This window comes from Oryctolagus cuniculus, chromosome 17 (assembly GCF_051225735.1).
Source record: "Oryctolagus cuniculus isolate XC-2025 breed Fujian yellow rabbit chromosome 17, ASM5122573v1, whole genome shotgun sequence".
NCBI classification, from domain to species: Eukaryota; Metazoa; Chordata; class Mammalia; order Lagomorpha; family Leporidae; genus Oryctolagus; species Oryctolagus cuniculus.
Genome location: NC_142883.1, coordinates 17,876,879 through 17,903,010, shown reverse-complemented (window position 1 = coordinate 17,903,010; position 26,132 = coordinate 17,876,879). Strand labels below are relative to the sequence as shown.

At 47.7% G+C, this 26,132-nt stretch overlaps 2 protein-coding genes and 1 long non-coding RNA gene across 5 annotated transcripts in view; 2 read left to right on the top strand and 1 right to left on the bottom strand.

Annotated features, from left to right (window-relative positions):
* Positions 1 to 26,132, top strand: part of CCDC43 (coiled-coil domain containing 43) — a 42,014-nt gene that overhangs the window by 2,829 nt on the left and 13,053 nt on the right. For 2 of the 3 annotated variants that reach the window (XR_016223573.1, XM_089316919.1), the window contains exon 2: positions 2,853 to 2,940. Coding sequence is in view for 2 of the 3 variants with exons in the window: in XM_089316919.1 (XP_089173045.1) it covers positions 2,853 to 2,940 (88 nt within the window). In the remaining variant the exon portion in view is untranslated. Of the gene's footprint in view, positions 1 to 2,852; positions 2,941 to 6,974; positions 7,111 to 11,282; positions 11,342 to 12,402; positions 13,953 to 26,132 lie in introns of those variants that run through there. The other variant, XM_002719447.6, reaches the window with a different exon arrangement.
* MEIOC (meiosis specific with coiled-coil domain) overlaps positions 13,603 to 26,132 on the bottom strand; it is a 27,071-nt gene continuing 14,541 nt past the window's right edge. The window contains exons 6-8 of the mRNA XM_008271633.5: positions 25,804 to 25,938; positions 21,764 to 21,944; positions 13,603 to 19,565 (exon numbers count right to left, since the gene is read on the bottom strand). Coding sequence (XP_008269855.2) covers positions 19,336 to 19,565; positions 21,764 to 21,944; positions 25,804 to 25,938 — 546 coding nt within the window. The 3' untranslated portion in view covers positions 13,603 to 19,335. The remainder of the gene's footprint in view (positions 19,566 to 21,763; positions 21,945 to 25,803; positions 25,939 to 26,132) is intronic.
* The window catches only part of LOC149121116 (uncharacterized), a 6,157-nt gene continuing 1,965 nt past the window's right edge, over positions 21,941 to 26,132 (top strand). The window contains exon 1 of the long non-coding RNA XR_016223574.1: positions 21,941 to 23,841. This is a non-coding gene — a long non-coding RNA (uncharacterized LOC149121116). The remainder of the gene's footprint in view (positions 23,842 to 26,132) is intronic.

Sequence of the window (26,132 nt, the reverse complement as noted above, 5' to 3'; positions counted from 1 at the left end):
AGACCTCTCTCTCTCTCTGCCTCTGCCTCTCTGTAGCTCTGCCTTTCAGATAAATAAATGAATCTTTAAATAAATAAAACAAAACAGCTTCAGTGCTCCTTGGTACCAGCTCCTTGACCGGTGCTATTCATAGTGTCATTCCTTCAGCTGTGTATCTGCTAAAGAGACGCACGAGTTTGCCTTGACTCCTGCTACTTTCATGGTGGAAGAGGCAGTAATTTATTTATTTATTTTTAAGATTTACTTTATTTATTTGAAAGAGTTACAGAGAGAGGTAGAGACAGAGAGAGAGAGGTCTTCCATCTGCTGTTCACTCCCTAGATGGCCACAGCAGCCAGAGCTACACCTACCTATAGCCAGGAGTCAGGAGCTTCTTCCTGGTTTCCCACACAGGTGCAGGGGCCCAAGGACTTGGGCCATCTTCCACTGCTTTCCCAGGTTATAGTAGAGAGCTAGATTGGAAGAGGAGCAGCCGGGACTAGAACTGGTGCTCATATGGGATGCTGGTGCCGCAGGCTAGGGCCTTAACCCACTGTGCCACAGTGCCGGCCCCGAGATGATGTCATTTTAAAGGATGAATCCCTCCCCCCGATCCTATGTGCATGCTGTGTTTAATTTTCTAATGGTTTCCCCAACCCCTTCTGTTTACAAATGGACTCTGGGAAGAACTGGCCAGGAATGAAATGGTGAGGCACAGGTCCTGTCCTCGAAAACCGCTGAGCAGCATCTTTCCCGAACAAAGGGCCAGTGGATATGGTGTACACTGGACGTAACTCAAAGACTGCTTAAAAAAAATATTTATTTATTTATTTATTTATTTGAAAGCGTTACACAGAGAGAGAAGGAGAGGCAGAGAAAGGGAGAGAGAGAAGTCTTCCATCTGCTAGTTCACTCCCAAATTGGCCACAACCGCCGGAGCTGCGCTGATCTGAAGCCAAGAGCCTAGAGCTTCTTCCGGGTCTCCCACTTGGGTACCGGGGTCCAATTACTTAGGCCATCTTCTGCTGCTTTCCCAGGCCATAGCAGAGAGCTGGATCAGAAAGGAGCAGCTGGGACTTGAACTGGTGCCCAAATGGGATGCCGGCACTGCAGGTGGAAGCTTAGCCCTCTGTGCCACAGTGCCAGCCCCTAGTCCTTTTTTCTTCTTCTTTTGCTTCTCTTGCTGTGGGGAGGGACAGGGTGGTGGCCGTGAATTGTTGGTATTCTGGACCAGAGACGTCCTGTGTCAGCACATAGGCTAAAGCTGCGCAGGGTGGAGGAGGGAGTCCCGTGATGAGTGCGGAATAACGGCAGCTACCCAGAGTCCATGCTGTGACTCACCCCTTTTCTTCAGGAGCTGGTGCGACGGCTAAGAACACGGGCTTGGGGCCCGGCTGCCTGTTTAGACCATCCTCATTGTGTGACCTGGGCAAGTCACTTAGCCTGTGTGCTTTGGTTTCCTCGCTTATGACTAGAGTAGTAACACGGTACTTCGTGGGATTGCTTTAAGAATTAAGAGCACACATATAAAGTTTTTACAACAGTTCCTGGCGCATGGTATGTGCTTAATGTGAATTCTTATATACATATATATATATATATATATATATTTTTTTTTTTTTTTTTTGAAAGGCCAGGTGACAGAGAAGAAGGAGAGGTAGAGAGAGATCTTCCATCCACTAGTTCATTCCCCGGATGTCTGCAATGGCTGGGCTGGAACTGGGTTGGAAGCAGAGCAGCTGGAACTGGAACCAGTGCTCCCATACGGGATGCCCATGTTACAAGTGGTGGTTTAACCCACTACCCTTCGGCACTGGCCCCAGATGTGAACCTGACAGCCTGTCCTGAGGGGTAGAATGTGAAGGGGGTCAAGACAGCCTAACAAAGATGGAAAGAAATGCCCATCAAAAAAAAAAAAAGATCATTTGTTTGCCTGAAAGTCAGAGCAAGGAGCGGGTGAGACAGAGCTCTTCGTCTGCTGGTTTGCTCCCTGGACAGACGTCTGCTGGGTCTGGCTCAGGCTGACACGAGCCGACTCCCATGGAGGATACTGGTGTCGCAGACTTTACCTACTACAGTACAGCACGGGCCTGTATTTTTGGATGCCTTTTCTTTGTCAGGAAGGGTAGACACTTTATATGTTTTCCTGTATCCTCACTAAATCCTGGAATGTTATGAAGCTCAGAAAGTTGAGTTGCTCATAGATCTTGAATTCACCGTAAGTGGGATTACCCAGAGCGGCTGGGAATCTGCCCCTGGAGCTGGGCAGGAGGTGTGGGTTCTGGGGCTGGGGCTGGGGGTGGTTTCTGTACTCGGAAGAGGCACCATCTCCATTCTGCGGCTTCAAGGCCTTCCCCATGATTTCTTCTCATCTTCAGGACAGCTGTGCCCTGTCCATGGACTTTTGTTCGGTTGCCTTTTTTTTTTTTTTTTTAAAGATTTATGTACTTATTTGAAAGAGCAACAGAGAGAGAGAGGGAAGAGGCAGAGAGAGAGAGAGAGAAAGGGAGAGGGAGAGAGAGAGAAAGGGAGAGGGAGAGAGAGATGTGAACCTTCCATCCACGGGTTTACTTTCCAAATGGTCACAACAGCCAGGGCTGGGCCAGGTGACAGCCAGGAGCCGGGAACTCCTACCCTCGTTTCTCATATGGGTGACAGGGCCCCAGCACTGGGGCCATCCTCCACTGCCCTCCCAGGAGCTTTAGTGGGAGCCGGGTCAGAAGTGGAGCAGCTGGGACTGGACCCATTGCTCGGGTATGGGATACCAGTGTCCCGTGCAGCAGCTTAACCCATTGCGCCACAGTGGTGGCCCCATGTTGCTACTGGTTTTGAAAGTTCTTTCAGGAGATTAATTGGCCTACTTTTCCAACTAGGAAGAAGATTCTCTTCTTGATGTCTGCAAGGAAATTGTGGAACGATGGTCGGAGTCTCAAAGCGTTGTCAGCAAAGTGGAAAAAGAAGGTAGAGTTGGAACTCAGATGGGTAGCCGCCAGGGCCTTTTCCCAAAGCCTCGTCAGCACAGCTGTTAGGGAGACAGTTGTTCATTTCCTTCCTTGGATCCTCATTTTTCTTGATCTAATTTAAAGTGATATTTATTTTTCTTAATTTGGAAAGCAGAGTGAGACAACAGAGATCCTCCACGTGCTCGTTCACTCCCCAAATGCCCGCAGCAGCTGGGCTGGGCCAGCTTGAAGCCGGGAGCCAGGAACTCCATCTGGAACTCCCAGGTGCGCAGCAGGGACCTCAGGACTTGAGCCGTCACCTGCTGACGCCCAGGGTGCACCTCAGCAGAAAACCGGAATCAGTTCTGATGCCGGGACTTGAACCCAGGCACTCCAGTGTGGGGTGCGGGTGTCCTAAGTATACCTTCACTATCACTCCAGATGCCCCTCCCGGTGGAGTCTACACTGGCCCAGGCCTGCAAGTGGGCTCTAGCTCTGTGTGGAGTCTACACTGGCCCAGGCCTGCAAGTGGGCTCTAGCTCTGTGTGAACATTGATTTCCCCTTCAGTTAACCAGAGTAACCTTGTGGTTCGTCCTTTTCCTCCTCGTCCTCTTGGCTGTGCCACCAGTGAATTTGCTCTGTAGCTGTGAGTATAAGGCCAACTATTCTCCCCCACTTTTCTTTTATTTTCATATTCCACAGGTTTTTGTTGACTAAGCATACATTATAAATGATACTTATTTTTCAAAAGCTGTGATTTTGTAATGTTTTCATAAAAAAGAAAAGTTGAATGCTTGAGGAAATAGATATATTAACCCTGATGGAGATTATACAATATAAAAACATTATATGGTATCCCCTAAAATATGCACAGGTTTTTTTGTATCTGTTAAAATAGCGAGGGGCCAGTGTTGTAGCATGGCAGGTGAAGTTTCCACCTGCAGTGCTGGCACCCATGTGGGTCCCAGCTGCTCCACTTCTTATCCAGCTCTCTGCTATGGCCTAGGAGAGCAGTGGAAGAAGGCCCAAGTGCTGGGGCCCCTGCACCCATGTGGGAGACCCAGAAGAATCTCCTGGCTTCTGGCTTCAGTCTGGCCCAGTGCTAGCTGTTGTGGCCATTGGGGGAGTGAACCAGTGGATGGAAGACCTCTCTCTCATCCTCTCTGTCTCTCTGTAACTGTGCCTTTCAAATAAAAAAAAAAAAAAACTTAAAAAAATTTTTTTAGTTAAAAAAAATCTGTGGTTACTAAGATAAAACATCTTGAATATTACTAGGAGGATTATAGAAGAAGTTAAAGGAAATATATTTTTTTTGACAGGCAGAGTTAGACAGTGAGAGAGAGACAGAGAGAAAGGTCTTCCTTTGCCATTGGTTCACCCCCCAAAATGGCCGGTGCGCTGCGCTGATCTGAAGCCAGGAGCCAGGTGCGTCCTCCTGATCTCCCATGCGGGTGCAGGGCCCAAGCACTTGGGCCATTCTCCACTGCACTCCCGGGCCATCGCAGAGAGCTGGCCTGGAAGAGGGGCAACCGGGACAGAATCCGGTGCCCTAACTGGGACTAGAACCCAGGGTGCCGGCACCGCAGGCGGAGGATTAGCCAAGTGAGCCGTGGCACCGGCCCAAAGGAAATAATTTTTAAAATGCTTTAAAAATGAGAAAAATAAGGAAAGCATAAAGAGGAGGGTATCTTGGAGAGATCCTCTCCCGCCTTTTTCATGTTCTCATTTCTTTTTTATTATTTTTAATTTTTTTTAAGGTTTATTTATTTGAAAGGTAGAGTGGTGGGGAGGGGTCTTCCATCTGCTGGTTCACTCCCCAAATGGCCACAATGGCTGGAGCTGCGCTGATCTGAAGCCAGGAGCCAGGAGCATCTTTCGGGTCTCCCATTTGGGTGCAGGGGTCCAAGGACTTGGACCATCCTCTTCTGCTTTCCCACGCCATAGCAGAGAGCTGGATTGGAAGTGGAGCAGCCGGGACTTGAACCAGCGCCCATATGGAATGCCAGCACTGAAGGCAGCAGCTTTACCCACCATGCCACAACGCTGGCCCCTCATGTTCTCATTTCATAGCACAAATTATGGTTGAGATTTTGAGAGTAGCGGGTGTTCAGCCTAGCAGTTAAGACCCCCATTTCCCACAGGAGAGTGTCTGGGTTCGATTCCAGCTCTGGCTCCTAACTCCAGCTTCTACCATGCAGACCTTGAGAGGCAGGGACGCTGGCTCAAGTAACTGGGTTTCTGTCAGCCCCAGGGAGACCTGGATTGTGCTCCTGGCTCCTGGTTATTGCAGGCTTTTGGGAAGTGAACCAGCAGATGGGACTTTATACTCTCTCTCTGTCCCAAATAAGTAACAAGTAATTTTTTTTAATTAAAAAATAAAGTAGAGGGCCGGCACCGCGGCTCACTAGGCTAATCCTCCACCTTGCGGTGCCGGCACCCCGGGTTCTAGTCCCGGTCGGGGCGCCAGATTCTGTCCCAGTTGCCCCTTTTCCAAGCCAGCTCTCTGCTGTGGCCCAGGAAGGCAGTGGAGGATGGCCCAAGTGCTTGGGCGCTGCACCCCATGGGAGACCAGGAGAAGCACCTGGCTCCTGCCTTCGGATCAGTGCGGTGCACCAGCCGCAGCGTGCCGGCCGCGGCGGCCGTTGGAGGGTGAACCAACGGCAAAGGAAGACCTTTCTCTCTGTCTCTCTCTCTCACTGTCCACTCTGCCTGTCAAAAAAAGAAAGAAAGAAAGAAAGAAGAAGGGAAATAAAATATTGTACTCACTGTTAGGATGGTAAATAAAAGCAGAAAACTCAGATAATAAAAGCCAAGTTTGGAAAGAATCTGGTCAACACTCTCTGCACTGTTGGTTCTCAGCTGTGTCTGGACAATAGAATCACTTGATATGCTTGGGTTAGGGCCCAGGCACTGGTATTTAAAATTCTATTATTTTAATTTTATTTGGAAGACAGAGAGAGAGAGATATCAATCAGTCTATCCTCTGATTCAATTCCCAAATGCCTGCAACAGCCAGGACTGGACCAGGCCAAAGCTGGGAGCCCGGAACTTATTCCAGGTCTCCCACGTGGTTGGTGGTAAGAACCCAAGTACTTGAGCCATCATCTGCTTCCTCCCATGGTGGCTGGAATTGGGGCAGAGCTGGGACTCCAACCATAGCACTCTGACTTCGGATGAGGGTGTCCCAAGTGGCATCTATTTAAAAACAAATTATTTATTTACTTGAAAGTGTTACAGAGTTACAGAGTTACAAAGGCAGAGAAAGAGAGGGCTCCTACCCGCTGGGTCACGCTGGGTCACTTCCCGCATGGCTGCAATGGCTGGAGCTGGGCGGTATATCAACACCGCAGGTGGAAGCTTAGCCTACTACGCCACACAGCGCCGGCCCCCAAAGTGTTCTGACTCTAGGGATCTCACTTGGCATAATTAAACATTCCAGATCTCTTTTTTCAGTTTCTGGGATTAGAGGGGAGAAAGCTGCATGTTTGGAGGCTTACTTTTTTTTTTTTTTTTTTTTTTTTTTGACAGGCAGAGTGGACAGTGAGAGAGAGAGACAAAGAGAAAGGTCTTCCTTTGCCGTTGGTTCACTCTCCAATGGCCGGCGCGCTGCGGCCCGTGCACCGCGCTGATCTGATGGCAGGAGCCAGGTGCTTCTCCTGGTCTCCCATGCGGGTGCAGCGCCCAAGCACTTGGGCCATCCTCCACTGCACTCCTGGGCCACAGCAGAGAGCTAGCCTGGAAGAGGAGCGACTGGGACTAGAACCCGGTGTGCCCGCACCGCAGGCGGAGGATTAGCTGATTTGATTGTGATATAGTGGAACTGCTGTGTACAAGACAGTTAAACTCAGGCTGCTGGGACTGAAGTGGACGCAAGACCTAAGAGCTGGCCTGCATGGCCTTGCCTTCCTTTCTCATGGGCCCTCGGGGCGTTCCTGTGCCCCCCAGGGCTCTGAGTCAGCAGATGCTGGTGTCTAGTCCACGTGCTGTCTGGAGACGGGGTGGTGAGCTTGTTGTCTAACACAGCCTGTTGTCTGTCTTGCACCACCTCCCAGATGAGGTCCAGGCCATTGCCACCCTAATCGAGAAGCAGGCGCAGATCGTGGTGAAGCCCAGGATGGTGTCGGAAGAAGCCAAGCAGAGGAAAGCTGCCCTCCTGGCGCAGTACGCCGACGTGACCGACGAGGAGGAATATCCTTCCTGGGTCTCAGCTCCGGTCCCCGGCGCAGCCCAGAAACACGTGCAGTGGTGACCTCTGGGGAGCTGCCTGTGCCCTCTGCCGTGGCAGGGGTCTGTGTCCCTGTGTGAGAATGCGGAATGACGCTGGAATATTGATAGGGGACTTAGACTGTTTCTGATGCGTGATCAATATATCCCTGAAAACCTCAGTGTAAAGCCAGCGATGCCTTAATGGGCTATTTGTGCTTTACTTTCAGAAGCTAAGGTAGAGCTGTGGTTCCTTGTGCTTGTATCACACTCTGCTTTTGCTTTTGCTTTTTTGAAAATTCTTTTAAAGATTTTATTTATTTATTTGAAAGTCTGAAATACAGAAAGAGAAGGAGGGAGAGAGGGAGAGAGAGAGAGAGAGAAGGAGAGAGAGAGATCTTTATCTGCTGGTTCATTTCCCAAGTGGCTGTGATGACCAGGAACGTCATCTGGGTCTCCCATGTGGGTGCAGGGACCCAAGCACCTAGGCCATCCTGCTCTGCTTTTCCAGGCCCACAGCAGGGAGCTGGATTGGAAGTGGAGTAGCCAGGAGTTGAACTGGTGCCCATATGGGGTGCTGGCACTGCAGGCGGAGGCTTCACTTTCTAAGCCACAGCGCTGGCCCGACACTTTTCTATACTGTGTACTATCACATATATAATCCGTTTTTATATTCTTTCCTGGATAGAAAGGAAACTGAAGGCACTAAGAGATGAGTAAGTGATAAGAGACATTCAGAGAATTAGTGGCAAAACTAGGACTAGAACCTGGATATTTTTGGGTGAGGCATTCCCTAAATTTGGAGCAATTACATTTGATTTTTTTTTTTTTTTTTAATGTGACTACGTAGTTAAAACAAAGGCTGGGGCTGGCACTGTGGTGCAGTAGGTTAATCCTCCGCCTGCAGCGCTGGCATCCCATATGGGTGCCAGTTCTAGTCCTGGCTGCTCCTCTTCCGATCCAGCTCTCTGCTGTAGCCTGGGAAAGCAGTGGAAGATGGCCTAAGTCCTTGGGCCCCTGCACCCACGTGGGAGACCCAGAAGAAGCACTTGGCTCCTGGCTTTGGATCGGCTCAGCTCCGGCCATTGTGACTATCTGGGGAGTGAACCAGCAGATGGAAGACTGTCGCTCCCCGTCTTTGTGGAGGAACGACACAGGACCCTGCATTGTTCTTTCGTCTGCTCGGCCCTTCCTGGGTTTGCTGCTGGTTCTTCCCGGGTTGGCTACCGTCCCTTCCACCTCCGTGGAAGGGCGGTTCCCCCTGCCACATTCCCCACTTCCGCGGGGGAGCGGCACACCGCTGGCCGGCTCTCTCGGGGGCTGCACAGGTGTTCCTTCAGATAGATGTTCCCTTTAGATGTTCCTGGTGCATGTTGTCTCTCTCCTCCTTTATAGTCCTCTTCCGCCAATCCCAACTCTGCTACCCACACGCCGAGTACGCTGCTCTCCTCCAATCAGGAGTAGGTCCTACAGTCTATTGGTTGAACTGGAGGCAGCTGTGTAGAAGCTGTTTCTCCCTTCTCAGCGCCATATTGTGGGAAAGCAGATGCATAGAATAAGTCTTAATTCCAGTAACTTAGTCTAGTCCGAGTTGCTCCCCACAGATCCCCCTTTCTTTTTATTTTTGGCGTTGATACGCGCCTGTCTTCGGTGCCCCGCGGCACACACTCTGCTCTGCTTGCTAGAGTTGCCCACAGGTGCTTACAAGTCCTATCAATCAGGCAAACCGAATCCGGGCCCTCTCTTCGCCATGTTGTGAGGAGGTTTTTAGGCGCTGATGCGTGCCTGAGTTCGGTGCCCTGCAGCGCATGCTCTGCTCTGCTAGAACAGCTTGCAGGTGCTTACAAGCCCTATCAGGCAAACCGAATCCAAGCCTTCTCATTGCCTTATTGTGGGGAGACTTATGTTGATAACGTGCCTGTCTTCGGTGACCTGCAGCCGCCCACAGGTGCTTACAAGCCCTACCAATCAGGCAAACCGAATCCAAGCCTTCTCGTTGCCGTATTGTGGGAAGACTTATTGATGTTAATTCGTGCCCGTCTTCGGTGACCTGCGGCGCATAAGCTGCTAGCCGCCCGCAGGTGCTCACCACCTCCCTAATCAGGCAGACTGAATCCAAGCTCTCTCATTGCCATGTTGAGGGGAGGCCTTATTTTTTTCTATTTCTCTACCTCCGGGCATTCCTATCTCTCCCATTTTACTTCTATCTGCCAGCATTCCTATTTCTCTCATTTTACTTCTAAACTTCTGTTTCTCTTATCCCTGCGGCTTCCCAGCGCCCGCCCTGAGGCTGCCTCTCGGCGGCTTCCCGGCTCTGAGCCGCTTCAGCCCACGCTTCTCTCATCTGCGCGGCTTCCCGGCGCCCGCCCTGCGGCGGGCTCCCGGCTCTGCGTGGCTCGGCTTCGCGCGCACACTCCGCGGTCTCCACGCCCTTCGCGCCTGCACCACGGCCTCGCGCCAGCCCCGCGTTCCCTATCTATTCACGCCCCGTGCTCTCTCTGCACGAGGCGGCTTCCGCGAATCACACAGTGTAGCTTACGTTTCCGCCACCACCAGCATTCAGTCCAAGTTCCCCGGACTAACCTGGCGAATTCCAACCTGGCGGCCCACATCTCTGCCTCTGGTTCCAGATTTTCGCCTTTTGCTCCCTGGGCTGACTTGAAGAATTCCAAGCTGGCTTACGTCTCCGCCTCGGCCTGCACTCGCGGCTTCATCCTCCCTAACTTTTTTCTCTACCCGGTATGTTTCCTAACTTTTCTTCCAACAATATTCCTCCCTCATTTCTCCTGGCTTCTCCCCACAGTCCGTATCCGAGTCTGTTTGTTCTAGCTTTCACTTTCGCTTTCGCCCTTAGAGATTTCTCCCAGCTTCCCCCCGTAGTCCATATCTGAGTCTATGCCTAGGCTTTCAATAGCTTCTTCTGGCACCTTTTTCGTCCGGCTTTTCCCAAGGCTGTTTGCTAGTCTCTCTCTCCGATATTTTCCCAGTTCTTCCCGTTTCTTCCCTCCTAAGTTTTCTATCCGAGTCACGGCACCATTATGTCGCTCCCCCTCTTCGTGGAGGAACGACACAGGACCCTGCGCTGTTCTTTTGTCTGCTCGGCCCTCCCCGGGTTAGCTGCTGGTTCTTCCCGGGTTGGCTACCGTCCCTTCCACCTCCGTGGAAGGGCGGTTCCCCCTGCCACATTCCCCACTTCCGCGGGGGAGCGGCACACCGCTGGCCGGCTCTCTCGGGGGCTGCACAGGTGTTCCTTCAGATAGATGTTCCCTTTAGATGTTCCTGGTGCATGTTGTCTCCTCCTTTATAGTCCTCTTCCGCCAATCCCAACTCTGCTACCCACACGCCGAGTACGCTGCTCTCCTCCAATCAGGAGTAGGTCCTACAGTCTATTGGTTGAACTGGAGGCAGCTGTGTAGAAGCTGTTTCTCCCTTCTCAGCGCCATATTGTGGGAGAGCAGATGCATAGAATAAGTCTTAATTCCAGTAACTTAGTCTAGTCCGAGTTGCTCCCCACAGAAGACCTTTCTCTCTGTCTCTCTCTTTTACTGTCTGTAACTCTACCTCTCAAATAAATAAATAAAATCTTTAAAAACAAACAAAAAAAGGAAGGCTGAACCCCCTAGGCAACGCTGTAATATATCTGGAATCTGAGTGGGAACTATGTGTAAAGACAGCATGCCTAGTACAGGTGGTTTAGTTCCCTATGGATTTGAAGTGATAATTTAGGGAATACTTAGTCTACTGATTGCACTTGAATGGAGTATGTGGCACGTTGTGCAATGGCTGTCATCCCAGAAACGTCGGCTATTTCATACTCACTTAGAAAAGATTCTTGGGCTCTTTGCGGCTGGTTTCTCTTAGTTTTTTTCCTCCTGGCTTTTCTTGTTGGGGTTGACAGAGCTGTGGTTCCCAGGGGTCTGGGAGCCACCCTTTGTCGTCTCGCCATCCCTAGTTCAGGTAATGTGGGAACCTACCTGCGCCAACAGTGACCTTACAGAAGCTCTGACTGAGCGCCCCTGAGCTGGGTTTCCCGGGTGGACCCTCCTGGTGTGCCCTCACACCCTGGCAGTGCGCCTACTGCGCTGGTGTGCCGGCGTCTCCTGCAGCTGGGTTGGGTGGGCCACCTCTATTTTCCACTTGACCTTAACCTCACTCACTGATGCCGATGAGAAGGAGGACTCCGGTGCTACCTCGGTGAACATCGGTTCTGACAGATGTATCCTCCTCTGTGTCCGTCCCCGCGTGTCTCCACGGAGCCCCTCGAGGGGTGATTTTCCTCTTGCTCTGGTCGCTGAGGGCGGCCCTTACTTCCAGAAACTCGGTCCTGCCAGCACGGGAGCCCTGTGCCTGGGACACTGCCGAGTCAGTCTACCAAGAGCTTTCTCCAGAGAAACAGCTTACGAGGCCCGCGAAGGGGTTAGCTTGGAGAGGACTTCAAGGGAAGGCAAGGCGCCGAGCTCCCTGTATGCAGCTGGGAGTTGACAGCGCTGTGCCCTTAAAGTACTGCTGAAGTGTTGTCTTTGTTCCCCGAAACCTCAGAGTAGGGAGAGAGAGCCGCGCGCTGAGGAAGGGCCCTCACAGCGACGCCTCGTGGGCAGGGGCTCCCTGGGAGGGCTGCAGGTCGCGGCCATTGCAGGGGGACGGGTCGGGGGGTTCTCGGAGAGGAGGCGGCTTGGTGGGAGACCCGCTCGGTGTGAGGCAGCGGAGGGACAAAGTCGTGCTTCAGGAGCAGAGAGAAGCCCCTCGGGCACGAGCGAGTTCTGTTGTTGAAGTTTCCAGAAATGAGGGCGCAGGTGTTTTCTAGCTGTTGTTAAACTTAGCTCATATCAGAAATGCAGCGTTCTGGCTGTTAGAACGTGACTTTCATGTAGGCCCCAGTCGTCTAGGAGAGAAGCACCCTGATAGTTCAGTAAGGTTCAGACGGTTTACTCGTGCCAGGTACGGCGCTCCGTTCCCTGTAGCCAGCCCAGATGCCTCCGCAGTGTGTTGCTGTTGAGTAATGGAGTGCTTACTCTGGAACGCAATTTCATTTTGATCCATATTTTAAAATGCAGGTTTAGTTAAGTCTGACAGATTTTTATTTGGAGGGACCTGTGAGGATTTCTCTGATGGCAGCTTTAAGGTTTCCCAGTAGGTCAAAAATAAATATCATCAGGATTTCTTCTTTTGAAGACCAGGCAGAGGGCGCACCTGGGGCTGGGCGGTGAGGGGGAGCCGGGATGAGTCGAGGCGCCGGCCGGCCGCGGCCTGCGCGCTGGTCCCTTAACTCATCCGTAGCGCTGTTCCGCAACACCAACGTGGAAGACGTCCTCAACGCCCGCCGCCTGGAGCGAGACTCGCTGCGGGATGAGTCCCAGAGGAAGAAGGAACAGGACAGGCTGCAGAGGGAGAGGGACAAACTGGCCAAGCAGGAGCGCAAGGAGAAAGAGAAGAAGCGCACACAGAGAGGAGAGCGGAAGCGATAGCCGCCGCCGCACGCGGAGGGAGAGCCGGCTGCGCACGCGGAGTCCAGGGCCGCGCGAGGTCGGTGCCCAGGTTCCCCAAGGCTTTTCTCCCTCTGTTCACGTGGGCACAAGGCAAGGCGCGGTCACCTCATTACAACACGTGCCATGTTTCGGTGGTGTGGGCAGTCGCATTATCACAGTTGATGTCTGTACCAAAGATCTGGAGTAGAGACAGCTTTTCTATTTTAATACTGAAATCCTGTGCTCCTTTGGGCCACTTTAAAGTCTTCCTTCACCTTGGATAAATGGCAGGAGGTCCCGGGAAGCTCAGTGTTGCGGTTTGCATCCTGAAGGAGCAGGCTCTTGGGCGCTCATCCCTGGATGAAAGGTGGGAGTGAGCGCAGGCAGCCTACACCCCAGACATGAAACAGCGAACGGAGAGCCCCACCTGGATGCAGGCGTTACGATACATGGCAGGAAACTAGGAAATGGAAATTATTTGGAGGTGTTTTAGATCTCAGAATTTAAAAAAAAAAAAACTGGGTTCAGCCTATGGAAGAAAGCAGTGTCTTTGTCATACGCGATAGCTACGTGTTTTTCCTCACTAGGCGGTGACTTTGTTCTAAAAGGATGTGTCAGTACTGGGTGCACGGATATCATTGCTACTAGATTGGTTTTGTTATAATCATGAATGCCCTCGAGTGCTGGTAGAGAACTTCAGATCCAGTAACTCCTGATGTAGAGAAGCTGGGGGCATTGCCCTTTTAAGGAAAAAACACTGGAAATGTCTGCTAGCACACGGGTTTTACGAGTGGACACAGTAGGTGCTCATGACGCCTGTTGAGCGAGTGAGTGAGAGGCTGGGAGGCCGCAGCGAGCAGGAACCCCCGCTTCTACGATGGGCCGGAGCCCCACACGCGCACCCTGCTCAGCTTGGCTTCCAGAGAGCAGACTGCGGGGAAGCCTGACCACCACGACCTCTCCGTGAGACAAAGTAGATGTTTTACGCCGGGCTCAGCAGCTGCCACCCACAGGCCACATTTGGCTCAGTCGGTTTTTGTATGGTTTAAACTAAAAAATGGAGTTTACATTTTTAAAGGATTTCAGAAGAAAGACTACATGACATACCATATGTGGCCCATAAGATCTAAACTGTTTACCATCTGGCCCTTTAGAGAAAAAGTTTGTTGACTTCTGTTTTATATCATTAACTGTGAGAGTAACAAAATCTTACCTTTGTGCAGAAGGTAAAAAAAAAAAAAAAGCATGGTTAAGGAAAAGGAGATGTGTTACCTCTTAAATCACTCCTATAACCGTGGCATTGAAAAAATAATTTTTAAAACCCACCTTTTTTTAAAAAAATAAACTAATTTTAAGTCATCACCTTCTGTCTTACTCTGATTCTTTCTAGCTATCCATGGGAAGTCTGCGGATAGTCACTTCAGAATGGGTTTTCATTCTATGTTATTTGAAAGGCACAGTGACAGAGGGAGAGACGGAGACAGGGGTTTCCATCCCCCAGTTCACTCAAATGCCTGTGAGAGCTGGGGCTGGACCAGGCTGAAGCCGAGTCAGGAACTGCGTGCGGGGCTCCCATGTGGGTGCTCGGACTCAGGTGCCTTCCAGGCGCAGAAGCCGGGAGCTAGATGGGACTTAGTCCCAGACATGCGGCCATGGGATGTGGGTGTTCCGAGCCGCAGCCTAACCAGCTGCACCTCTTGGGCTTTGATTTGATTAGCCCTGAAGCCTATATTAGTGGAACCTCTTTTCCTTGGAATCCAATAAGCTCTCTTTTTTCTTTTTGTGAAGTAGGAATTAGGAGATCAGAAAGATTGCAGTGGTTTTGGGGGCATCAGTAAATTGGCTTTGAAGTAATAGTGAAGTCTTAGTCCTTTGTATGGTAGCCACAGGCTGTGGGTATGGGTGGTATATGACAGAGTTTTTAATTCAGGAACTCTTATTTTGGGATTTTAGTTTGTTCTCACCTTCATTTTGGTGTCTGAATTAGTTAGGTTTTATGCGTGGACCCTGAAAGGGTACTCGCTGCAGACTTCCTGTTGGCACTCTATACGTCAGTTAAGTGTACACTCTCAAAGGGCTGTTTAAACCAAAAAATCATCTCGTTAGGCTTTGAGTAAAGTTACCCTCTGAACTCAGTTTATGTATGAACTGTTCAACGTTCCAGGGCGGGCACGTAGCCTGGTGGCTAAGCTGCTGGCCAGGACGCCTGCGTCCCGCTTCACAGTGCCTGGGTTTGCGCCAGCTCCGGCTCTGAATGCCAGCTCTCTGGTGATGTGAGCCCTGGGAGGCGGCAGTGGTGGCTCAAGTGGCTGGGTGTCTGCCGCTCAGGTGGGAGATCTGGATTGAGTTTCTGGCTCCTGGTGGCTGATGAGGCATCTGGGGCACACCTAGCAGATGGGAGCTCTCTCACTTGCTTGTCTCTCAAAAAAAAAATTAAATATTTCTAAGGACAAATAACTATATTTTATATGTTAAGATTGAGTTTTATGGGGCTGGGGCTGTGGTGTAGTGGGTAAAGCCACTGCCTGCAGTGCCAACATGCCATATGGGTGCCGGTTTGAGTCCCAGCTGCTCCACTTCCAATCCAGCTCTGCTATGGCCTGAGAAGCCAGTAGAAGATGGCTCAAGTCCTTGGGCCTCTGCAACCACAGGGGAGACCCAGAGGATGCTCCTGGCTCTGAATCAGCTCAGCTCCAGCTGTTGTGGCCATCTGGGGAGTGAACCATCGGATGGAAGACTCTCTCTCCCCTTCTGCCTCTCTGTAACTCTGCCTTTCAAATAAATAAATCTTTTTTTAAAATGAGTTTTAGGCCAAATTTGGATTTTCAGTCATAACATTAATTCCCAATCGTCTAAAACTTTATAGTAGCAGATTGTTCAAGTGGAAAGGACAGTGATGGAATAATTTTCAAATACCTTACATACATGTTTTTCTATGAAATGAGTACACCAAATTCTTTTGTAGTACAAATGGTTACATTTCATTGCAATTAAAAAAAAAAGATTTATTTATTTGAAAGGCAGAGTTAGAGAGAGATCTTCCATCCGCTGGTTCACTCCCCAAACAGCCACAGCGGCTGGAGCTGAGCTGATCAGAAGCCAGGAGGCACATGTGGGTCTTCCACAGGGATGCAGGGACTCAAGTACTTGGGCCATTTTCTGTTGCTTTTCCAGGCGCTGTAGCAGAGTTGAATCGGAAGTGGAGCAGCCAGGACTTGAACTGATGGCTATATGGGATGTTGGTGCTGCAAACAGTGGCTTAACCTGCTGCGCCCCTCATTACAACTTTTGTGGTAACTTCAAAATGTTTCCATGGGTTGTAATTTAGTACAATAAGAACCATCTGTCAGAGGACATACCATAGATAGGGACAACCAGCTAGTTTAATTACCTGCTGAGTGACATGATTGATCAGCAAGATTTTAAAGAAATTTTGTGTTTGGTTTTATTTAATGGACTTGGTGTTTTAAAATTTTTATTTTCATTGTATTTGAATGGCAGAGAGAGAGAGAGAGAGAGAGAGAGAGAGAAAGGTCTTCCATGCACTAGTTCACTCCCCAAATGCCTGCAACAGCTAGGGCTGGGCCAGGCCAAAGCCAAGAGCCCAGATCTCAAACCAGATCTCCCTCTTGAATGGCACTTGAGCTGTCTTCTGCTGCTTTAGCAGTTATAGCAGGCAGCTGGATTGGAAAGCAGAGTAGACAGGACTTGAACCAGACACTTCAACATGGGATGCAGGTGTTCTGAACGATGACTGAACAGTTGAGCCAGACACCTGCCCCTGGACTGGTCTTTTATGTAAAGCTTCCTCAGAAAATTTATTTTTTAAAAAAAGTTTTGGCCGACGCTGCGGCTCACTAGGCTAATCCTCCGCCTGCGGCGTCAGCACCCCAGGTTCTAGTCCCGGTCAGGGCACCGGTTCTGTTCCAGGAGAAGCACCTGGCTCCTGGCTTTGGATCAGTGGCGGCCATTTAGGAGGTGAACCAATGGAAAAGGAAGACCTTTCTCTCTCTCTCTCTCACTAACTCTGCCTGTCCAAAAAAAAAAAAAAAAAAAAAAAAAAAAGGCAGAGAGGCAGAAGCAGAGAGAGAGGTCTTCCATCAGCTAGGTCACTCCCCAAAGGGCCACAATGGTTGGAGCTGGGCTGATCCAAAGCCAGGAGCTTCTTCTGGTTCTCCCACGTGGGGGCAGGGCCATCTTCCAAGGCTTTTCCAGGCACATTAGCAGAGAGCTGGATGGAACTGGAGTAGCTGGGACTCAAACCAGCGCCCATATGGGATGCCAGCACTATAGGTGGCAGCTTTACCCGATATGCCACAGCACCAGCCCCCAGAAATTTTTTTTTTTTTTTTTTTTTTTGACAGGCAGAGTGGACAGTGAGAGAGAGAGACAGAGAGAAAGGTCTTCCTTTGCCGTTGGTTCACCCTCCAATGGCCGCTGCGGCCGGCGCACCGCGCTGATTCGATGGCAGGAGCCAGGAGCCAGGAGCCAGGTGCTTTTCCTGGTCTCCCATGGGGTGCAGGGCCCAAGCACTTGGGCCATCCTCCAGTGCACTCCCTGGCCACAGCAGAGGGCTGGCCTGGAAGAGGGGCAACCGGGACAGAATCCGGCGCCCCGACCGGGACTAGAACCCGGCGTGCCGGCGCCGCTAGGCGGAGGATTAGCCTAGTGAGCCGCGGCGCCGGCTGCCCCCAGAAATTTTATTTTGATTTGCCTGCATTGGCGTAACAGCAGAGCAAAATTTTATCTTTGAAGTTAGATCCCAGGAGATATCTGAATGGCATTTATTTATTTACCACCAAGTTCTTACGAATTAAATTTCTTTGGTTTTCTAACATGAGTGACTCTTAAGGTTAAAAACTAATACAAATGTAAGAAAAAAAAAAAAGAAATTAGGGGCAGGCCTTTGGCATACAGTTAAACCACTGGTTAGGATGCCTGCATCCCACATTGGAGTATCTGGGGTTTCAATTTCCAGCTCCAGCTCCTGATTTCAGTTTCCTGGTAATGCAGACTGTGGGACACAGCAGTGATGCCTCAAAGTAGCTGAATTCCTGCCAGCCACGTGGGAGACCTGAATTGAGTTCCAACTGCTGGCTTTGTCCCTGTCCAGTGCCAGCTATTGCAGCAAATTGGGGACTGACTGACAATTTGATGGGATATCCAGCCGTCTCCCCCCATCTGTCTGTGTCTCTGTTTCTCAAAAAACAAAACAAAACAAAACAAAACCAAAAAAAAAAGTATTTTCAACAAAGTAATTTATTTTTTCCTGAGAGAATAAATTCAGTACAATATTTGTTTTCATAACATCCAACATGTCTTATGTCAAACTTAACCACTCTCTATGCAGGGACTGTGGTGGGGTGATCTACTTTATTGATTACCCTCAGTGTAATTCATCTGGGTAGCTCTAAGGCATATATCAGTGATCAAAATGTTTCTCCCTACAGTTACTCCTGCATTCTCAATCAGTTTCTTCCGCACATCATCTAAAGAAAATTTATGTGGTGTGATTACACTCTTTTTTAATACCAGGATTTCTAAAACCAAGAAAAACACCAACATTTAAAACATTAGTGTTTCTAGTCAAGGATATTTCAATTAAATTTCATCAGTACATTATATTTTAGTTTAACTCATGCTAGAAATGTTTAAAACCCAAGATCTTCTGAGTCACATAATACCAACATTTCATATTAATGAATAAATTACTCGGGTTCCATACAAAGATAGTAAGTCATGAGAAACAGAAAAAGCCAAGCTTTCAAGAGTTCTTTTTTTTTTTAAAAAAAATACAGAAGTAAACTAATGAACACAACTACACAAATATACACTAACCAATTGCAAACTAAACTAGTTAAAGATTAACCTTAAAAAATACATTTTAGAACTTCGTGATACCCTCATAAAAGGCAGGAAACTAAGGGTATTAAAACAATAGTCATTATTCTAGTTACTGTGCATCAAGTCTAAAAGATCCAGATAAAGGAACTGTTTTGTTTTGATTCAATTTAAATACTTTAAAATTGGAATTATTAATTGATAGTATAATTAAATTTTAAATAATATACACAAATGATTTGAACAGGTTTTATATTCAGTAACTTGCATGGTTTTTACACTGGCACTTTTATCACTAATTTAGGAGAATCAGATGCATTTCCCTCCATATACTTAGGCACTAAGATTTCAAATTTATAAATATGGTAGTATTTTAAATTTTTACATGAATATTGGGTTTATTTTTGTTTTCCTTTGTTCCCTAGGTATTATCCAGTTTTGTAAGGAAAACACTTTTATATCACAATCAAAACTTGTCTTGGTTACTAGACTGTAGCCATAATTGGGTTACAGTCACTTAGATTCATTATTTGGAATTATACTTACTAAAGCAGAACTAAATGAAACTTATCTCCTAGAATTTCATATTTGCATTTACCTGCACTGCAGAATGGGTTTAAACAATATTTTAGCTGTTAGGAAATACTAATATACTTAAGCAAACTTGTTATCTTTGACTACTCAGAACTCTTGAGTAGTCAACTTTTACCTTTGAGTTCACTTTAAACTCTATCTGATTCATTCCAAAAAGATTTTAAAATAGAAGTTAGACTTCATTAAGATATTAACTTCAAATCCGGAAGAAAAATTAATGTACTGAAAGTTTGACAAGTTCATTAAAATGTTTTTAGCATGTCTTGATACATTAACTTATCAGCTTTTTCTTCTTTGTGCTGGCATTTCCTTAATGTTTGTTTGTTTCACCTCGCTGGTTCATTGGATTGCTACTACTTATATTTTCATGGATTTTATCTTCGCAGTTGATGATATCTTGCAAAGCCTTTTCCACGTCTGCTTGACCAGCTGCACTGGCTGTTTTGGGCAAGGTCATTTGCAGTGCACACCACAGAGTAGTGCGTGCTTTCCGCGTTGCCACACACATCTCTTTAATTGCTGAAGCAAGCGCAAAAACATCTGTAAAATAAAGATTCAGGGTCATTTCATTTTAGATTTGAATATATCTTTTAAAATTTAAATATCCCTCAACTCCTTAAAAAAAGATTTATTTATTTGAAAGGCAGAGTTAGAGAGAGAGGGAGAGATACAGAGAGATTTTCCATCAATTGTTTACTCCCCAAATGGTTGCAATGGTCAGGGCTTGGCCATTCCAAAGCCAGGAGCCAGGAGCTTCATCCAGGTCTCCCATGTGGGTGCAGCGGCCCAGGGAGTTGGGCCATCTTCCACTGCTTTCCCAGGTGCATTAGCAGGCAGCTGGATGGGAAGTAGAGCAACTATGACTCAAACCAGTGCCCATATGGGGTGCTAATGCTGCAAATGGCAGCTTTACCTGCTATGCCACAGCACTGGCTCCTCACAACTCTTTTTTTTTTTTTTTTTGACAGGCAGAGTGGACATTGAGAGAGAGACAGAGAGAAAGGTCTTCCTTTTGCCGTTGGTTCACCCTCCAATGGCCGCCACGGCTGGCACGCTGCGGCTGGCGCACCGCGCTGATTCAATGGCAGGAGCAGGTGCTTGTCCTGGTCTCCCATGGGGTGCAGGGCCCAAGCACTTGGGCCATCCTCCACTGCCTTCCTGGGCCACAGCAGAGAGCTGGCCTGGAAGAGGGGCAACCGGGACAGAATCCGGCACACCGACCGGGACTAGAACCCGATGTGCCGGCGCCGCAAGGTAGAGGATTAGCCTATTGAGCCGCGGCGCGGGCCTATCCTCACAACTCTTTTAAGTATCCCTTAACAGAGCTTGTGCTATTGCTACTACTAAATGAGCAGCAAACATTTTCATAAAAAGGATGGCTATTGATTGTGCTAACCAAAGTGCTTTATTTTTAAAATACTTACAAGTTTTGATACTTTATTTCTAACTTTGTATGATAATGACTGTGCTTTGGGTATTATATACACTGTGTATTAGTTACTATAATTAAATGGATAAATTTTAACAAAAGATATCAAAGTACTTTTATGGTTCTTTTCAGAAACATTTAAAAAATTTATTTTGGCCGGCACCACGGCTCAATAGGCTAATCCTCCGCCTTGTGGCGCCGGCACACCGGGTTCTAGTCCCGGTCGGGGTGCCGGATTCTGTCCTGGTTGCCCCTCTTCCAGGCCAGCTCTCTGCTGTGGCCCGGGAGTGCAGTGGAGGATGGCCCAAGTGCTTGGGCCCTGCACCCCATTGGAGACCAGGAGAAGCACCTGGCTCCTGCCTTCGGATCAGCGTGGTGCGCCGGCCGCAGCGGCCATTGGAGGGTGAACCAACGGCAAAGCAAGACCTTCCTCTCTGTCTCACTGTCCACTCTGCCTGTCAAAAAAAATAAAAATTAAAAAAAAAATTATTTCATACCAAAGGCAGAGAGACAGACATCTATATCTCCTAGCTGCTGGTTTACTCCTCAAATGCCTGCAACAGCCAGGGCTGGGCCAAGCTTTAGTCCTGAGCCCAGAACCTAATCCAGGTCTTACATGTGAATGCCAAGGACCCAAGCACTGAGCCCTCATCTGCAGCCTCCCAAGATGTGCGTTGGTAGGAAGCTGGAATTGGGAACAGAGCCAGGACTCAAACCCAGCTCCCCTGCTATGGCATGCATGCATGCCTAGTGCTGCCCATCCCTTCCAAGGTACTTTTGGAATAATATGGAGATCACTTGCCAGTTTACTCTAGCTAATTATTTATTTTAGAAATTCACCCTTTTAGCTTCAGAACCTGATTTCTTTTTTTTTTTTTAAGGTTTTATTCTTTTTTTTTTTTTTTTTTTTTGACAGGCAGAGTGGACAGTGAGAGAGAGAGACAGAGAGAAAGGTCTTCCTTTGCCGTTGGTTCACCCTCCAATGGCCGCCGCAGCTGGTGTGCTGTGGCTGGCGCACCACGCTGATCCGATGGCAGGAGCCAGGTGCTTCTCCTGGTCTCCCATGCGGGTGCAGTGCCCAAGCACTTGGGCCATCCTCCACTGCACTCCCTGGCCACAGCAGAGAGCTGGCCTGGAAGAGGGGCAACCGGGACAGAATCTGGCGCCCCGACCGGGACTAGAACCCGGTGTGCCGGTGCCGCAGGCGGAGGATTAGCCTAGTGAGCCGCAGCGCCAGCCAGCACCTGATTTCATTAGTATTCAAATCATGTTACTACCCTATCAAAAGAACATGCATTAATATTTGTACCTCTGTCATCTTGGCATCTAGGAACTCCTTGCCTTTGCCGATTTGATGCATTGACAATTTCATCCTTTCGACGTGACTGTACAATGTGAATGGATTCCAAGTGTCTATCAAGAGCAGTAGAGATATTAGCATGAAGAGGAGAGCTTCGGAGACGTTCCATTTTGCCTAGCAAAGTCACAACCTGAGGGAAACATTTTAAATTTTGATAAGACACATAGCCACACTGTTCTGCCATTAACTCAACCACACATCATCAGTGAAGCAGAGCAGAGATGAAAGCAATAATAATCATTCAAAAATAAATGAAAACTTATTGTCTACTAGCACCATGCTGGGAGATAAAAAGGGAGTCAGTCCTTTATACCTACTTGTATGTTACTTCTAAAAATTTTTGCAGTTGAGAATAAACAACAATGATAAATTCAGATATTTCCCTGTCACAGTACAAATGTAAAATCTGATACTGTCTTTGGCAAATAATGGAACAGTTTGCAAATGGAGCATTGTTAGAAGGTATTGAGGCGACGGCGCTATGGCGCAGTAGTTGATCCTCCACCTGCAGTGCTGGCATCCCATATAGGCACCAGTTTGAGTCCCAGCTGCTCCTCTTTCAATCCCGCTCTCTGCTATGGTGCAGTAGAAGATGGCCCAACCACTTGGGCCTCTGCACCTGCATGGGAGTCCCAGAAGAAGCTCCCCGCTCCCGGCTTCAGGTCAGCTCAGCTCCGGTCGTAATGGCTGTTTGGGGAATGAACCAGCGGATAAAGACCTTTCTCTTCTCTCTCTCTCTCCCTTTCTCTGTCTGTAACACTACCTCTCAAATAAATAAATAAAACCTTAAAGAAATAAAAATAAAAAAGGAAGGTATTGAAATCTAAAGGGAAAAATTTTGAGCTAAAAGGGAGAAACACTAAGTTGATTAATCCTGAGCCCAGCAAGTCCTTAATCTTTCTGGACCTCCAGTATAAGTATTCTCCTTTTAAGGCTGGCACCATAGCTCAGTTGGCTAATCCTCCGCCAGTGGCTCCGGCATCCCATATGGGCACCGGGTTCTAGTCCCGGTTGCTCCTCTTCCAGTTCAGCTCTCTGCTGTGGCCCGGGAGGGCAGTGGAGGATGGCCCAGGTTCTTGGGCCCCTCTCCTGCATGGGAGACCAGGAGGAAGCACCTGGCTCCTGGCTTTGGATCGGCGTAGTTCTGGCTGTAGCGGCCATTTGGGGGGTGAACCTTTCTCTCTCTCTCTCCCACTGTCTAACTCTGTTAAAAAAAAAAAAAAGTATTCCCTTTTAGAGATCAGAAATATTCTGATAATAACTAGTCAAAGTATTAAGAAATCCATAATACAGAAAATGGTGATTTAAATTTATATTGAACTAATAAAAAATAAACCCTGTAATCATCAAAACTAAGGAAAATTCAGAAGGTTCTCAAAGCTGTCATTAATGAAGCTTAAAAAGAGGCACTAGACCAGATCAGTATGGAGAGTATGTTTCATATGCTTAAATTATTTCAAATACTAAACTTGGAAGGTTTATAGAAAAAAACTTAATTAAGATTTGGGTATCAAGTAAATAATTGCCTCAGGAGCTAAATGATTTAACAGGTCACATTGGAATTTGGTGTTGTTCAGTGATTTAACAATGTAGAAAAAATAACCTCTCAAGAAACTAAAGGCTCCAGAATGAATGTCTAACCTCACTCTCTTAGCAAATTCCTTTGGAATAATCATTCTAAATGTTAAATATTTTCCTTCCAACTGTACATCAGCCAGATCTTTGAAGAGAAAAAAAATACTCTAGGGAATTGCCACTTTACACATATAAAACATATGGTAGTTTATTCAGATATATAAAGAAAACGTTTTTTAAAGTTTGAGAGAGAGAGTGTGAGACAGAGCTCACTTCCCAAAAGCTCTCTAGGGCCAGGACTGGGCCAAAAGAGAAGCTAGGAGCCAGGAAATCAAGTCAAGCCTCCCATGCAGACGGCAGGAACCCAATTACTTGAGCCGTCACCTTTTCACATTAGCAGGAAGCTGGAGTCAGAAGCTACAGGCAGACATCAAACCCAGCCACTGTAAAAGGTAAGTGAGCATCTTAACTGGTAGGCCTAACACCCACCCTGACAACCATTTTGGGTAAAAAAAAGTGTTAGGAGTAAAGAGATCTGAACAGTTGAGTTTTAACAAACATTTATAAAGTGTTTATTTTTCTTTCTGAATTCTACCTAACAAACTAGAAAATATTAAATATTTTCCCTTCTGTGGACTGAAATAATGTTGCTAAATATAATATTATGAGGCTGGCACTGTGGCAAAATAGGCTAAGCTTCTGCCTGTGGCTCCGGCATCCCATATGGGTGCTGGTTAGAGCCCTGGCTGCTCTATTTCCAATCCAGCTTGCTGCTATGGCCTGGGAAAGCAGCAGAAGATGGCCCAAGTGCTTGGCTCCCTGCACGCACATGGAAAACCTAAAAAAGGCTCCTGGCTCCTGGCTTTGCCCTGCTCCAGCCGTTGCAGCCATGTGGGGAGTGAACCAGTGGAGGAAAAGACCTTTCTCTCTGTCTCTCCCTCTTTCTGTCTGTAACTGTACCTCTCAGATAAATAAATAAAATCTTTAAATATAATGTTGTAACAGCTATAACCTTCTAAATTAATGGGAGGCATAAACAAAGCTGGAAAAGTATATTTTATAATATTCATAGTTTGTGATCCTTTGATTCAATTGCCTAGAAATATATTACTGAGATAAAGGAATTTTAAGTGGAAGAGTTTTTTAAAAATAATAATAGTGAAGTCTTTATTAAAATAACTTCCTGATATACCCTCATATCAATATCTGAACATACTATGGATAATTCCATTATACAAGTGTACACTCTTGGGGCCGGCGCCATGGCTCACCTTCACCTGCGGCCGGCACACTGTGCTGATCCAAAGCCAGGAGCCAGGTGCTTCTCCTGGTCTCCCATGGGGTGCAGGGCCCAGGCACTTGGGCCATCCTCCATTGCACTCCTGGGCCACAGCAGAGAGCTGGACTGGAAGAGGAGCAACCAGGACAGAATCCGGCGCCCTGACCGGGATTAGAACCCAGGGTGCCTATGCTGCAGGCAGAGGATTAGTCTATTGAGCCGCAGCGCTGACCTTATTTATTTGTTTGAAATGTAGAGTTATGGAGAGAGAGGGAGAGACAAAGATCTTCCATCTGCTAGTTTACCCCAAATGGCTGCAGTGGCCAGGGCTGTGCCAGGCCAAAGCCAGGACCTTGGAACTTGAGTCATCTGGATCTTCCACATGGTTGGCAGGAGCCCAAGCATTTGGGCTACCTTCTAAGCTGCTCTCCCAGGCATTTTAGCATGGAGTTGGATTGGAAGTGGAACTGCCAGGACTCAAACTGGCACACATTTGGGATGCTGACTTTGCAGGTGATGGTGCAGCAACACAACAATGGCCTCTCCATTATATATGGAGATTTATTTTAAAATTTATTTAAAATTTAATATTTTAAAGATTTATTTTATTTATTTGAAAGAGAGAGAGAGGTAGAGACAGAGAGAGAGAGAGAGGTCTCCTATCCTATGGTTTATTCCCCAAGTGGCCACAACAGCTGGAGCTGAGCTGATTCAAAGACAGGAGCCAGGAGTTCTTCTGGTCTCCCACATGGGTGCAGGGGCCCAAGGACTTGGGCCATCCTCCTATGCTTTCCCAGGCGCATTATCAGGGAGCTGGATCGAAGTGGAGCAGCCAGGACTCCAACAAGCAGCCATATGGGATGCTGGCGCTGCAGGCCTGGGCTTTAACCCACTGCTCCACAGTGCCAGCCCCTCCAGTCTATATTTTAAAGACAGCACAGCCTAACCCTGGCTGTTGTGGGCATTTGGGGATAAAACCAGCAGATGAAAGATCTCTAACTCTCTTTCAAATAAAATGAAAATAAATAATATAAATAAATAAAAATAAAATCCTTCAGAGCTCTTAACTTGCTGAAATGTTTTAAAATTTAATCAAGCATGTAAAAATCCACTGTTAGATATTTCTACAGCTTACTCTGGCTTGTTCTCGAAGTTCATCCACAATTAAGCGATCAACTCTAGATGGGTTAGAGGTCAGCCTTGGAATTGGAGTATTGTTAGTGCTGGATACTTTTTTTCCTGGATAATTCTTGGCAAGAGCTAATTCAGTCTGTAAAGAATTATACAATTTTTAGATGCTGAACTTTCTAAATATAACTCAACCTATGAATAGTATTTTCATAGGCCAAGAAATAGAAAATTACTCTTCTGTTTTGGTATAAAAAGATAATAAATATAAACCATGGCAGCACAGTATTTTTCTGTCACCCTTAAGGCATATAAAAATATCCAACTATTTCAACA